This window comes from Helicoverpa zea, chromosome 18, assembly GCF_022581195.2.
Source record: "Helicoverpa zea isolate HzStark_Cry1AcR chromosome 18, ilHelZeax1.1, whole genome shotgun sequence".
Lineage (NCBI taxonomy): Eukaryota > Metazoa > Arthropoda > Insecta > Lepidoptera > Noctuidae > Helicoverpa > Helicoverpa zea.
This window is the reverse complement of record NC_061469.1, coordinates 7,611,417-7,628,293: the sequence shown is the minus strand read 5'-3', so window position 1 is coordinate 7,628,293 and position 16,877 is coordinate 7,611,417. Positions and strand designations below refer to the sequence as shown.

At 37.3% G+C, this 16,877-nt stretch overlaps 1 protein-coding gene across 3 annotated transcripts in view; it reads right to left on the bottom strand.

Moving 5' to 3' along the window:
- The window catches only part of LOC124638691 (protein gustavus), a 62,801-nt gene extending 48,010 nt beyond the window's left edge, over positions 1-14,791 (bottom strand). The window contains exons 1-2 of one of the 3 annotated variants that reach the window (XM_047175711.1): positions 3,266-3,414; positions 2,614-2,827 (exon numbers count right to left, since the gene is read on the bottom strand). In XM_047175711.1, the coding sequence (XP_047031667.1) occupies positions 2,614-2,681 (68 nt within the window). In that variant the 5' untranslated portion in view covers positions 2,682-2,827; positions 3,266-3,414. Of the gene's footprint in view, positions 1-2,613; positions 2,896-3,265; positions 3,415-14,517 lie in introns of those variants that run through there. The other 2 variants (XM_047175710.1, XM_047175714.1) reach the window with 2 other exon arrangements.
- Positions 14,792-16,877: the final 2,086 nt, after the last annotated feature.

Here is a 16,877-nt window from a genome sequence, read left to right as displayed (position 1 = left end):
AGTGGGCGTTCACACAGAGGAGGCCCGTTCGAGTAGCTCTCTGGCACTCGCCACACATGTTTACATACCCACACCGGTACACTGAACTCGGATAAATTGTCGGCGGTTCGTGGAAACGGGACAAGTGCGGACGCCCGGTCCTTTCGTCCGCGTCTGCTGTTTGTGACTGTACTCAAACCGCGCATACCAATACCAAAACCAGTTCATTGACTATAGCTACGGCTGGTGCTAATTGTACACAACTGACACACACATACAAAAACAAAAATATAAAACCGTTCACCTGAGTAAGAGTACGGTTGGAAAATTTATTTAATCCGGTTTCTTGCACGCACTTTTCTTTTTCAAAGCCAAAACTTGGTATGAAGGCATCAAGATTACTTCTATTATATTAATTTTTCCAAGCGATTACCCGGTCAAAAAGTAGATTATTTCACTACAGAGGGTTTGCTTGTAAAGCGCGGCCAAAGTTGCGTGATACCCAGTCTTTACGAACTGTTCCATGGCAAATTACTAAAGATCAGCTAAACTTGATAGACCTATATACATTTATCGATTGTAAACTTGTACATTAAGACTGTTTAACATAATTTATTTTTGTTTTCTGCGATGAAATACGACAAGTCCTTCCACGTCATATTTCAGAAGTTACACAGAATGAAAGCCTTATTTCAGCAAGAAGTTTTAATGTCTTTATTACATTTCCTTATGATAATCATAAATCATTATTTTTAAATACTTTAAAAGCTACGTTATGTCCAAGTAAGTAGAATGAGTAATATTTGTGAAAACAATAGTTAAGCAATTCTACAGTTTAGAGTTTTAGTCTCGAGTCTCTAAAGTTTAGAATCTCGAAGAGTAAGCTAAGTTTCTTTGGTAACAATATCTATCAATGGCTGCGAGACTCGGCTGTCAAGTAAATGCCATATTTTCACGAGATTGCGAGCACCGAGAGCGTTGTAGACGCGACAACTCCTGGGGGAGCGGAGATAGATTGCCATTGTACAGCTGATACCACAGAGAAGAGGTTAAAGTATGTGCTTGTATTTATCTACTCTGTGTAAGTATGCACTATGCAGCCTGATATTTTATCGGGGCATGGCACTGTGTAAAATGGTATAAAATGACATGTGAACTAAGCTCAACTGTCCGCAGTATCATAACATTTTGCCACCAACATGGGTGTCTCCGATTTCGTCGTGAGGCCGTGAGCGTCAAACGACGCGGGTGGTACGCTCGGCTGAATATAAACGTTCCATAAACGTTACGTGGCTACTAGAATTCACTGTAAGCCTGAGAACATATGAATAAAGGAGCAACTACATTATAGCCGTAGGATAGTTTTGTTGTCAGCGTATATTTGTTGCTCGCCGTGTGGCTTTTGGGAAAGAATTTTCTTGAAATGCCTGTTCGAAGAGAATAACAAACCATTCTTTTGTGCACCACAATGCTTCATAAATGTTTCAAATTCTAAATAGTGAATGGTTATGGCAGTATTCTTTTGATGTATGGAAAGATGAAATTCCAAGCTAAAAAGGCCCTTGGTTGCTGGCATTGTAGATACATTTTGCTGCCATACTTAACTTCTATGTAGTAAAAAGAAAATTTATTAGCAATTGTTGTTACACAAATGCTTCATGAGTGATATGGCGGTTGCGTGCTCAGGCTCCACTAGTCATATCGTCCCATGTTCAATTTAATCGCAAAACAGATATCCTTTAATAGCTGCTCCATACCTGGTTCAGTTTTATTGTTGATCTAGCAACTGTTGATGACATCATGCATGTTATTGTTTTTATATTGATCGTTCAACAAAATGTTTGTTAATGATATAACGATGCAATTATCAACACACGTTTCGTCCGAATGCCTTTTCAACGTTGTGGCATCCAGAGCAAGATAATTATGAACAGTAAGAAACGCCTGAGCGTTATGTACATATGTATCAGGCATGTGTTTATCAGTGCATACTGCTATTTATAAAATACAGAAGACAATCAACAAACAATAATTTAATATTGAGATATAATGCCATGATTTACGTGTGTATTTTAAGTGTACAATGACAGTACATAGCTGTGCATAATTACTTTTATGCGTTCGTAGTGAATGGGTCCCTATGCTCCCTACAGTTAGGGGAGACCCTAGTTCAGCTGCCGCCGTTAGCGGGCTGTTCCCAATTATTGTGATGTTAATCAATATCTACAAGCTTTTATAATATCATAGCACCACCACGCTTATCAGTGTCATCCCTGAAACTGCTACATAGACACAATATGGTGATTCTACTTATACTAACGTATATGAGGTTGAAACCAACCAAATGATTTGTAAGGTTCTCAAATCGGTGACTAAAAGTTATAAGAAAAATCTAGACAATGTTTGTTCTTAGCGATTAAGGCCTCTCGTCAATCGATTGACGTAAACACATGGAAGTAACTAATTGAGGATGGGTTCTTTAACTCATTATCATACCTCGTTTATACATATATCATGCCCATCGTGGATAATATTATGCAAACTTTACATATTTATTGGTGGGCCAGAAGCACTTATTAGGCATGCTGATTGGGTAGGTATGACAAGATAATACGATAATGATGTAAATTTTACCTAGTTAGGTCAAGAGCAGCTGGCATTCCAGCCGGCACGAACCACCAGGGCGGCAGCGGCGTGCACATCCGCTGCGGGCGCGGCGGGACCCTCAGGCGACCATGCAGCACACTGCACGCTCACAGTCCACAACGCACCAGTTTCACATTCACCACACAAAAACTAAACGCGCCAATGTCAACGCAGTGTCATGGTTCAGCGCGCCTTAATTGACCTGAATACAGATAACGGTGACGCAAAACAGTTTGCCAACACAGGATTACGACCGACAGTCTCGATGATCTTCAAGTTTTCCGGATAGTGAAACAGAGGAAAAAATTAATTGTGCCCCGTATCGCTCAATTAATCAATCGAGGAAATACGCGAAGAAGGAAATGAGAGACACTGTTGCAACTACTGCTACGAGAGACCGTTTGCTATGGATTGTAGAAGCGCCCAGCACGCCATCCAAAGAGCAAAGTAATAAAAATATTAAAGCTATAAAAGGGCAGAATTGAGAGCGACCGGGTTTTTCAACAAACTTTAGGGGAGTCAATAATTAGAGGGAGCGATTGGCTGAGTGATGTCAATAAGGGTTGTTATGGCTGCAACGTAAGGGTCGATAAACTTTTTGTTTCGGACGAAATTTTGATAAATAGAAATAGGGATATACCTATTAATGAAGTTCTTGGATTTGTGGAGTTAAAACAGCTTGATAGATATAGGGATGGTATCGAAGGAAAGTGTAATAGTTTATGTCGCGTGCGACGTCGATGTGCGGGCGCGTGGAAGCGCGAGGCGATCGGTCTGTGTGTCGCTCGGTGTGGCACTGACGTCTGCCGGCGGTCGCCTCTGGCTCCGCGTACATACTAGAGAGAAACGCGGCGACGCTCGCCCGCCCCCGCGCCACTGAGAGCGCCTTGTTCTTAAGCCGCCCCATCATAGCGCAGTTTGCCCTACCATCTCTCCCTCAACTTAGAGGATGTGACGCTAAACTCATGATTACTTTATTCAAAAGTTTTTGAAAGTTTCTAGATTTTTTGATAACTCGTGAATGTTAGTTGGTTTTAGTTTAGAGGGCCTTAGACTTTCGGTCAATTAAAATTGTTAATTTTATTTAGCTGAAGTTTGTTTTTTCGAACGCGCTTCTTTAAAAACTTTTAGTCTTCGATTGCCCACTTATTTATTATTCAGATCGACAACATTTAAAGAATTTTAAATAACGCAAGTTTAGATAATTAAGATTTCATCACAACATTGTTTAAAAGCGAGGTAAGTTTGTGTCTCATGCTCTCGCAGTAATTTGGATGAACCAATTGAGATGAATTTAGCTTAGCAACAATTGCCACGTGGTACTTTACCACTCAGGTACCCATTGTTACTATTCGTACTAGACATATAATTCCAGAGGAGGAATAAATTATGTAATGTCTTAACTCTTTCCATTTATGCCATGATCAGTAGTGACTTGAAATAGGTCATCTTGAATGATGATCAGGGGTTCAAAACATAAGATTTGCTAAGCGGATTCCTATTTACCACCCCTGGCACGTACTGGTGACATTGGCTATAAACCATTCCGATATCGGACGTCGAGGAACCGAGCCGTTCACAGAAATAATAGTTCTGCCCAAATGGCAAAGAAAACCCTGGTTTTTATGGGTAAATGCGCGGTTGATGTATTTAGCCGATTGAACTTAAGCTGACTAGATATCTCTCTGATCACGTTTCATGACTTAGAATCGTGGTCATCGCTAGATGGTCCGTATATTGCATATGTGTGGATTATGTGTCGCCTTCGGTTTCTGTTTCGATTGTTTATGTTTATGTAGAATTTGGTTGACGCTGACGCTGGTCTCTAGTGTTTTCCAGAATCCCACCTCCTTTCTCAAATAGGATAAAGGATCGTATAGAGCCATGCTTTCGCCTTTAGCTGTTCACGGAATGACACATTGGTCAGTTTAAAAGACCACAAGATTCGCAGCATTCGCCTCCAGCAAAAAAAAATTAATGCAATCTCTGCCCGTGTGATGATTAGATGGTTACTTAGAACACAGAAAGATTGGAAGAACATTAATATGATTTTTTTCCATGCGAATATTTCTTGGTATTTTGAATTAACATTTATTTATTTAAATTCTGTACCGCGTTAGAATTGGTTCATTGTATTTCTACTTTTACCAAAATGCAACATTCCAAAGCTACAAAAAATACTTGAGATGAATTTTCATATTTATTTGATAAAAAGAAAAACCTGTCGAATTACGTGTTTCGTTTGCGTGATGTCTGACTGAATAGACTATGATATGATAACAATAATACGTATACGCACATTTCATATACAAATCAATAGTCATTTGAAGTCATCTGACAAACCGTTGCTACTATTTTAACGCTTTAAAAGAAATGCATACAAAAGATTCAAGTTGAAATCCACCCCTTGATACTGCTTGGTATACTAATTAAATAAATAACAATAAAACATAAGTTATCATGATGTCACATTCACATGCCAAAGATCATAACGTTCAGGTGATTAATTAAATCAAACACGGGTTCAACATACATAATTATTCAATTAATTCGAGTATTACCTCCATAAATAGCGCACTATCAATGTTTATAAAACAATTTTAATGTAGAAATATAAATTTTCAGCCCAAAATAACTACAATAATGATCTAGCTGCACGCGGCTGCATAATGATTTATGATAATGACAACATAAATAAAAATGGTAAATAGTTAAAGGGAATCGCCGCGGCTAATCAATACGTATGTATTTATTACTCTTGATGAATAGAATCGGAAAACGCAACTGAATTTGAAAGTTTCAAAGAGATAAATGATTCAGTTAAAAGGTCTATTATTATGTAAATTGTAAGTTTGTAATCGTTGACGCCCGTTTGCAATCGTAATCAGTGCTAATTAAATATTATTTATTAGATACTGGGAACCGCCCTGAGTAAGTCAAGGATTGTTAGATAAGTACGAAACTTATCGTGCATCACGTTAAACATTGGCGAGCTGATAATGATAGCGAACTATCCTGGGAAACAAATTAATGGATTGCGATCGAGATATTTCTTTATTTTCATTGTTATCAATGCTACTGTCCCTTTGACACAATCTTTAATCTGTTTAAGGCAGTTCTCAGCTCATAAAATCACAGGCAAGGACCATGCAATCAAGTATTGAATAATGTTTAATTAAACACATTACTTGAATAGGTAAAATAATATTTAATATCACCTTTAGTATTATATAATATCATCAAGTAGGTACTGATAAATTATTTCCCATTGTTTAGGACAAAGTAATTGACAGCTCTGCTACTTATAAGCGATGAGCAAGCGAACTGTCACTTGAGTAACATCTAGGTAACAAATTATTATAGTTCAGGTTCAGGGCGTACCTACAGGAATGTGTTACAAGATATAGAATACCTACGAGAAAAGCAAGGAAAATGATCATCTAGACACACGGCAGTGTGTCCGCCAAGTTCGAGCAAAAAAAGCGACACACCGGCCGTGGGTTATATTACACGAACCATTTCGGGCCAAATTCGAACACCCTATAACTCAAAATCTATTTTGTTCACGCATATCAAATTTCAAGTATCTGTTGAGACCCCCTCACGTATCTAAAATACAAAATTTCATTAATATACCTATTGTAGGTCTTGAGATATTGACGTCAGAAAATCGCTATTTTTACTATACACTCACTGACTGACTGACTGACTGACTGACTGACTGACTGACTGACTCACTCATCAAAAACCTAGACCACTTCCAATGGTCGTATTGACTTGAAATTTGGCATGGAGGTAGGTCTTTATGTCAAGGTAAAGGGAAAAATCTGAAAATGGTCAAGTGTGAGTCGGTTTTAAAATAATGAAGGTGTTTTATACCCCTAAGGAACTAAAACGAACTAAATTAATCTATATTTATATAATGTATCTTCGAATGGTCGTACCGATCTGAAATTCATTACAAAGGTTTGTATTTAGTCAAAGTAAAGTAAAAATCTGAAAACGGCCAAGTGTGAGTCACTTTCGAAAATAACGAATGTGTAACTTTGATCCACAAACATAATACAAGGTGTTGATTTGCATTTGTGCCATACTTCAGGAGGAGGACATAAAATACGTAAATAATCGATTTGAATTACAGTAGACGGGAAATAGCTAATATGCGCTACTTTTTTTGTCATTTTTATGTCGTAGTATTTCAGAAGTAACCCAATTTTATGAATGAAAATTATGAATGATCGTTGCGTATGCTTTGTGTTTGCGTTTGTTTGAGGGCGCAGCACGGTTTTAAGGCCAGTAACACACGCGCCAAGTTCAAAATACGGCTAGATGACATTGAGGGAATTCGGAAAAAAAAATAATAAAAAAAATTACCTGCCAATTTTTTTGTTGATTTGGGTCGAGAATCAGTAGCATAATTACGTCATTGAATATGGCACGGATGCAAATCAACAGCTTGTATATGATAACATGTCATGTCAGTCAGTTGGTAAATCTAGTTCATTTCTTTGTAAGAAGCGTGCGTATTAAAAAATCTGAAAGATAGAATAAATGAGTCATTTCCTTAACTAACTTAGTCATATGAAAAAAACCATTGTCTGTAAAGTCGTTTTACTGACGATAGTTGAACGTGACAACGTGAGTAGCTGCCGATTGTGCCTCTTTGTCGCTCGCTGCGTGCTCTCGCTTGCACTTCAAGCCTTAAACGGAACGCCTCAGAGCGAGGTAACGCCGCATGAGTCATGTTTTTTCGTGCGTGCAGCCGGCTCCATCGATTTATAAGACGTTGTCACGTCAAAAAATAAAATAAACAACCTTACAAAAATAAATGAAATCCCACCCAAAACATAAATGTGAAAGACTGCCAAGTTCGATAATATGGGAACGCTTCGCCTATAAAAGAAGTGAGATCTGAATAAGTACCAAGTTCCATACACATACCTCAGTTAAAAATAGTTACTTTTTAATGATGTTACTTGGCAAGTTTTAATAGAAAATTAAATACTTGATTCATTGCATTTAGTAGGTTTATAACAAGGTGTGTGAAAACTTGCCAAGTAGCATCATTAAAAAGTAACTATTTTTAACTGAGGTATGTGTATGGAACTTGGTACTTATTCAGATCTCACTTCTTTTATAGGCGAAGCGTTCCCATATTATCGAACTTGGCAGTCTTTCACATTTATGTTTTGGGTGGGATTTATATACGACCTAATCAGGCTTTACGGTAGTTCTAAAAATAGTTTTGACAGCTAGATGTTTTTTTAAATCGACATATTTAAGCACTCTTTAAGAGTCCAAATGAATAGATTACTAACCCAATAAATATTTACTGTTTACTTTAATTAGAAGTCAATATTATAAACTACGGTACTTATTTTTATTACCTACGTTTTAAATTGGACTGAGGTCTCAACCAAAATTGGCGATATTTTCCTCAAACGTTTACGGTGAGGCAAGCGAATGGAGGAAAATGTTGGCGAAAAATTTAGTTACGCTTAGTTTTGCGAAACTGCGAGAGTAGGCAGCCTTTATTGTCTTCTCTTCCTTTAGTATAAATATTTTGAAAGTTTTCTTCGAACGATTTATCACGTGCCGAATTTACCATTTTTGCATTCATAACTTTGGGTACCTTCATCTCCAATTTTGGAACCATAACCTAACTTTATAGTACGAAAACAACATAAAACCTTCACATTCTATCTGAACTACATATCAAAGTAGTTTTATCTAGCAGTGAAGTGTGTATTTAATTTGTACTGATGTTATTTCCCACGACGCACCCAACATTATCTGTCACTCAACTCTAATGAGGTCGTGATAAAGAAACACTTACTTTTGATAATTTTGGAGAATAGTGGCGTTTCGTCTACTAGCGACGCTTGGAAATAAACGCAGCGTTGGTCCTTTGGGGTGCAGAGATTTCGGGAACGCGTATTGATTTTTTGATGCGGAGGGTTAAATGAAAGTAGAGCTCGCATTGTCCGATTCCGATGATGGTAACGTAGCTCTTCGCTTATAAGCAATAATGTAATTGCTCTAATATATTTATTATACAAAAGCTTAAATAAAATAAGGGACTTTAAGAGTAATTCTATGAACCGATTCCTGAACACCTAGATTTTCGTTGTCAAGAAAAGAAAAAAGCAGAGTTATTTTTGCAACGACAAGATAAGAATAGCTTTGAACGTGAAACTTTTCTTACTTTCATGGGAAAGAAACGCACATCTAACATACAAGACAGGAACTACACGATGTACAAAACTTGTTTACTGTTCCATACTTGTTTTGCACGAGTTTCGTTTGACTTCGCGAAATATAAATGAAAATATAAAGTTTTTGGTTACACACACAATATACAGTGCATGGTTGTGTAACAAAAATACCAAGCAATTTGATAAGAGACCTGATGGCACACAAAGACGATGCCATACGAAATTCAGAACAGCAATTGTCGATCTGGTTTATAAAGCGAACACATCAACAAAATGTCGTAGAAAGCGTGGCTTTCACGTAAACGCAGGAGGCAGCGGCGGATACGATATGACATATGGTATAACCGCGTTGTTGACCTTTCGCACGATGTGAACGTTGATGAAATACACAATGCAGTTGACACAAGGTGAAATTTTGTACGAAGTGAATGGCTCGGCTTAAAGTAAGGATGCCTGCTGAGGACACGTTGACCTGTGAAACCTTGATTGCGTTCCCTCTGCACTGTTGCCCAATCCAACTGCTAATGACTGCTTAATCACAGCTTTAACCTTAGATAAAAATTAACATGGCAATGGTAACAAAATAATTTATCTGAAACGGTTATTTCTTTGCGAATTGTTAGACTTTACTGACCTAAGTCGAGCCAGAGGCTTTCAGCGACGTTTAACTAAATTAAAATAATTGGATTTTTATGTTGCCCATTTGCGAGCTTACGTTATGATAGTAATATATTTTTATAGATTAAAACGGTATAACAACAATTTGATAAAGAAAATGTACGTGAAAATGTATGAAGATACGTCACGTAGGCAGCTTCACAACCTCGACTGTTATTTAGCCTTCAAGTCTTCTTACCGTTTGAGTGTCGCGAGGTAGCATTGCGAAAGTTGACAGCACCGTACGTGAGCAGATTGTAGAGGATTCACATTCTTGTTCTGTCGCCTTCGCTTTGCATTTCAGTTCCCACTCTAATACGAATTTGCCGCTACGTTAAATTGGGGATTTAATTAAATAACGTTATAAAAGTTTTTATTAAGGCACTCAATCGAGCCAGAGTGCTATATTACCCATTATGGTAGCTGCCACTTGCGACTCCTTTAACGATAGTTGGATGGAACATTAAAGTATATTGAATACGGTAAGCTCTAAAGAGAGATAGCCAGTGGCAATAGCAGTTAATGTCGCTCTGACGATATCATAAGAAGCAGTCGTGCGCAGATCATAATTAAGTACATAGCGTCCAGACAGTTGGCGTTGTTAATGGGTTCGGTAGTAACAATGCAATATTACGACCCACTCAGGGTTCCTACACAAATAGCAAATTATATCCATACACGTCAAACAAATGGGCGCTAGAACAACAAGGTTGCGGTAAGTAGATGGCGTAACTGCAGACGAGAATACGTACTGACGTCGCTGAGATACTGTAAGCACTAAGAATTGTCTGTACAACCCTGAAGATTATTCTGTAATATGACTGCTCGATCATCTTCATCTAGAATTGCAACCGAGGAGGAAAACCTTGGAAACTTCTACAGTCGTAAAATTAATTTGTGAATTGAATTGGAAAGTGATATTGTTGTTTTTATTGCATGAAATTAGCTCCTTACAAAATGCGACCTTAGTATAGAACAAATCATGCCCAGGTGGAACATGGCGTTGGGCAACGATTAATCTTCGTCCAAACGGCAACGTGATAGGCTTAATGCTTGTAGAAATCGTGTTGCGGAATCTTATTAAATATCTACACCTCAGTGGAGTTATTGTTCACCACTCATTGTTATAATTAGTCATTAATAATCTGTCTTGTCAGCGTTGGTTGTATGATTAATAAATCGAGATATTAAACACCAGCTGGCCGCACTCAGAAACAATAGGTTTTTCTCGCGTTACTGCCACAGATACAGATGTTGGCATTACGTACATAACAGAAGTAATAAAACTATTCATATTCAAATTGAAAACATAGTTAAATATGATAATACCAATGTTATATAATTAATGCAAAGTTGCAATTACGATACTCTGTAGAAACTTAACAAGTTGTAGAACTTACTGACAAAACTACTCATTAACAAATGTGTAATTATGTGGTTGCTGGATTCCACGCATTAATGAACATAATACTTGATCAATTTGTAGTTAATTTATGTTTATATTACCTACTTAAATGTCAAGTAGTTTTATAGTTGTTTGTAGTAAATATTGAATATCTTCGCCGCCAATCTTCCGTGTATAAACCGGCTAAAAGTTATGACCAGTAACATGTTTACCGTAAAACTTAGGGAGTAGGTACCATCTCGAGAGCGGGATAATAAAGTTAATGATCGGAATGTACCTAAGCAGTATAAATAGAACGGGGTCATCGTCACGTCGTGTCACTCTACTATTCTGTTGGGTACGCAATTATTTTAGTGGACAATTGTTCAAGTGGTTATTTCAGGACTTGGGTGAACGGCCTAGACAAACTCAAGGTTTAGAACAGCTCGGACCAGCTGAGTGGTGAACCGGCGAGCAGTTCAAGGGCGCCGGGTGAATGCCACCAGGCAGGTTTTTTACCATCGAAACCCGCTTACGTGACGACTGGTCTTATCGAAGCCGGATGAACATTGAGCGTTGCTAATAACTAACGACTTCACGATGATGTTAGCCGCAGCCTCATGTTCACTACCAACATTTGGATGAATTCACTTCGCGTGTTATCGTACCTGCATTGCATGCATAACGAAACACGAAAATTACCACCGATAAAAGAACCAACGTCACTCAGCGCTGCTCATAAGCCTTATACAAAATTAATGCACCCATATTTGGGCAATTTCAAATCTCGTTTGGCCTCTTCCATTGTAGGGGAGGTGGGCCTTTACTTAATTTGAATAACGTATGAGATTCCGGTGTGAGCGGTGTTGCAATGATAACGTGTAACAGCCGTCTAAACACAAAACACTTTACGACGATACTTTTACACCATAGACATTTTCTCTCGTGATCCTCGAGAAAAATAAAAAAAAGGAATTCTCGGTAAAAGATAACAAGTTACACCTGCGGGGAGCCCGTATAACTAGCTATAACTAGGTAAGAGCGTAAAACCTTTGTTCTTTCTCGTCCGTGGCCCGACTCTACGAAAAATTATCTTTTTACTTTTTTGCTGAGTCGCTCCCGGAGCGGTGCGGACCGCCGCGGTTCAGGTAGACTGCTGAATATAATAAACGTTTATTCTATATGTACACATTTAGGCAACATTTGGAGAATGTCTTTATGAGTTACTGCCGAACTGCAACTGCCATGTTTTGTTTGTCGAAATAAATGAATGCCTTTGGATTTTGTGATCTTCTTAGTCGTAAAATAGAATGTAAATAACAACATTAATTGATTTCTAAAGTGTCTACAGTAGCAATAGATTCGCCGTAGTCATTTTAATATCACGCAATTAAAAACCTCTTAGAGCGTGATTGGATTTCATTAGCATTTTATTGGAAACTATCGTCTCCAAGGGACTCTTGGAAATAAGATAAAGAAAAAGACCTCTTTCTCAAGAATATGATTTCACGAAAGACGTTTCATGTATTAGATATAACATCTAGATTATATTTCAGAACTACGCAATATTGTTATCAGACTAGCTAAGTGAAAAAAATTGGTAAAATTAAGTGAGATAAAAAGCTTAAAATGCTTTTAATGACTAACAGCCAGTTTCTTCATCAAAAGTTAAAGCCAAAGTAAAAGTCAAAGTAATGTCTAAAGTAAAAGTAACGGTCAAATTCAATTTTTCTATTAGTTTTGCTGTCACTTTAGCCTTGAAAAAACGAATTTGACCGTTACTTTTACTTTAGACATTAACTTTTGATGAAGAAACTGGCCGTTAACCTTTTATATGTTCTAGACTAAAAATAACATTATAAGTAACAAAATCTATAAACATTATAAGTATCTACCAAATTTTGACCTACTTCAAATGTACTGAATCCTTACTTGGTGAACTTTTTATATAACCTATGTATCTTTTCATGTAAATTAGAATCTAAGGTACTTAGTACCAGACATTAATCAATCAACATTATAAGAATTATTGCCCACTTAATGAAATACAGATAATAATTTTAATTTCTTTGTTACATAGTGGAAATAAAAAAACACAGAAAAAAATGTCTGTAAAGCTACAATCTGAAATTGGAATGAAAACCAGCTAGAATTCCAGAATTTTGTGTAAAGTAATTCATAAATATTTAACAGCTACTACTTACCATATTCCATTAAATATTTAGAAGGTAAAGAGGCTTATATTTGAGATATTACCTGAAATAAAAAGGAAAACAAGATTTAGTTTGTACAAAATAAAATTTGGAAGTTTTTGCCATTAGGTTGGTTCACAAAAGCCGTACTGTTTAGTTATAATATGCATACATAGAGGCTGCAGAATGGAAATATATAGTATTTACCTTGCATGAATTCACAATACCAACTAATATGAATAATTCCATTTATCCGTAATCTTTACATCTAAGAATAAGATGAAAGAGATTCAAAGTTCACGTGAGTCAATAGGTGTGGCACAGATTTAAACCTAAAGATAAAAAACTATGTCTGTGAGCTTACTCAGAGGGAATACCCGGGCATAGTATGACTATATTTAATAGTGCTATAGTTTCCTGCATGGTTGTGGTTACATTTTAATTAAATAAGGTACTTTGTATAGTGTGCAAGGTGTGATGTTGTTCTAAAATAACTATTCAAATGAATTTGGGTGTTCTACAATTAGTTGTAATATTTATAAATTATATAAAGATGGGAATTTAGAGCTGTGGGTACCTCCACATTTGTCACACGGGGACAAGTTTGTAATAATTTTTGACTATTATGTTTTACTTAATAGCTTTTATTTTTGCAGTTACAAATTATACAAAAAATGATTCTCTCTAAATAAATTTATGAATGAATGAAGGGGTTTAAATTAAGGGTGGGTGTTAGTTGGATAGGGTGAGTTGTTTGCTGGTTATAAGCGATGTTCTCTGAGTAGTATGCCACTGTTTGTTTGTCTGTCTGTTTTCTGAGTTAGTTCTAGTTTATGATTGTTGATCATCATTTGACTGTAATAACTTTACTTTGTTAAGTAATGTGCATAAAGACACGGAAACCCATCTGTGTTGAAAAAATGCTAAGTATGGAAAGATAAAAAAAAAACAATGAACATAAAAATTATATTTCAGTGTTGATATAGTCAACACTTGGTTATTTGAAGGAAATTCAAATTAATAAGAACAATGAATAAGTGTTTAAGAAACTCGAATGGTGCGAGTGACGCCTGTTTACTTTAGTTTATTATACAGCTGGTTCCAAACATACACATTTACCTACATAAGCACCACATTACATGCAGTCTCAAATATTCCTTTAATTATAAATTCACGCAAATGTAGCCGCATTTAGTCTCTGCAAGCTTCGAAATACCTAATTGAAGCCGACAGGTTACGTTTAATGATTATCGACCCATGTGGCCAGCGTAGGAGAACAGCTTTAAACTTTATAGTAAACTAAAGTACCCAAACACCAAGTTAAAATTTGCAGTCAGTCTCCCATTGCAACTGTAAATTTGAAGCTCGTATGCAGCTGTGGCATCGATTTCCGTTTTTTCTTTCCCAGCCAAGCGTCGCTAGAAACAATGAAAACATTTTTTACCTTCGTTTTCGTGACTCCACGGTGCCGCTTTAGTTTCCCAGCGCTGAATACTATATTTATTCACAGCACTTATCATCACAATACTATAAATAGTTTAATTACTAATTCTACCATCAAACTTTTAAAATAATCGTAATTAATTTGAATAACATAAAATACACAAGCTATGGAAAATACAAGCTAGGGTTCGGGACATGACACAAATCACAAAACAAACCAATAGAAAAAGAGAAAAAAACAAAACGCACGACGCGCATGCGTCTCTTGTGCACTGTCGGTAAAGCAGTCAAATATTATTTTTAACGTCAATAAGAGGGCTGCACTCTTGTTTTCACCATGATCATTTTGTGTGGAAAACTGACTAAGAAAAATAGATCGAAATAATGTTTTTACATTAAAAATTATTATTTTGGTTAGCATGCATCGAAAAATGCATTAATATTAAACAAAACCAAAGTCATTGTGTAATGTTTGTCTAATAAATTATGCTAATTCGATTATTCCGTAATGTTTTGAATGAAAAGCATTAAAAATGTACCTATTTCTATTCCTATTGACACTAGATTTTGTCTAAAAATTAATACGTGTGCCAATCTTTGTAATAGATATAGTTGCTGGGCCAGCCTAGACTTTCCTAAGTCGTCTAAAAATGTCTGAAGTTGATTATTGATCAACAGGGAAAAAAATCGACTAAATTGTTTTGTCATCACTAGTCGGTGCAACAGATTTTATAGCGACATCTATGTAAAATTCAATAAAACATCTTGTGTACTTAGTGATTATAAGTTTTGGCGCTAGATGTCACTTTAATCAGAAAGATTTGATTCTCATTTTATGGGGTGGTATGTTTATCTTTTGTTTATCATAGCAATGGTGTTGAGTTCATATTTGTAGGAGCAGTTGGGTCTAGATGTCACTGTTCTCAATTCTTATTTTTGTCTTCATAAATGAAATGCAATTCATTTCACTGTTAGGCGATAATCACACTGCGTCGTGCGGGTTTTTCACGCACTCACGCGCGTAGGTGCGTTTTGTAAATTCACGCACAGCGAGTTCCATTTTCAAATATACACGTCACGCCCATTCAAAATCACGTGCGGCATTGCGGGATTCAGTGTGCCATACCTTGCGTCTCGCCCCGCACCTACGCGCGGGGGTGCGTGTTTCTCCGCATGTATGTGCGTGATCCGCATGAACGCGCGTGGATGCATTTTCAGTGTGTTGGACTATGCGTGTTTTCCATACAAACGGAGATATTTCCATACAACGGAAAAAAACGCATCCACGCACTACGCTGCATCATGCGGGGCAGTGTGATAATCGCCTTAGGTGATCTTCACACTGCCCCGCATCACGCTGCATCTTGTGTGTCGACGCACCTACGCGCGTTCCTGCGGGAGTGCAGATCTGCATCATCGTGCGGGTTTTTCACGCACTCACGCGCGTAGGTGCGTTTTGTAAATTCACGCACAGCGAGTTCCATTTTCAAATATACACGTCACGCCCATTCAAAATCACGCGCGGCATTGCGGGATTCACTGTGCCATACCTTGCGTCTCGCCCCGCACCTACGCGCGGGGGTGCGTGTTTCTCCGCATGTATGTGCGTGATCCGCATGAACGCGCGTGGATGCATTTTCAGTGTGTTGGACTGTGCGTGTTTTCCATACAAACGGAGATATTTCCATACAACGGAAAAAAACGCATCCACGCACTACGCTGCATCATGCGGGGCAGTGTGATAATCGCCTTATGTGTATGTATCGAACACATATCGAACACAGGTCAAGAATAATTGACATAATGGGACATCATTATAAGTACCTAAGTAAGTACATAGATATTTTCCCAATAGAGTTTCAAACAATATCCTGACATCGAAAACGATGATTAACTGTGTCTCCATTTCAACAATGAATTTACGACTTCCTGAGATAAAACGCAGTCAATAATAAAACAATAAGGTGAACTCTATTTCACGGTGTATTATCTTGGGCTGAGAATCTAAGAGACAGGTCTTAAAGGCGACGCGCCCATTCTCCACACTCGTTAGTGACAGATTTAGAAATCTGACCCTATTGCAATATCCTAAGCTTATACAGTTATGCGAAATGACTGCGTCATATGCCGTTTCGATAGTTATTTTTTTTTGTCAGCTTTCCTGGGAATTGGAAAATGTAAGCTATATAAATCTATCCCTCAAATACATAACAAATGAAGCTTTAGAGATGACTTGATGATGGAGACGAGAGAAAGTCGAGGGAACACTGCAACGGTATGTACCTATTAACTGTATCGTGTTTGGGCTTATATTATTCACATTGATTACAGACAACTGTGCTTGCCACTAAAAACTGCAAG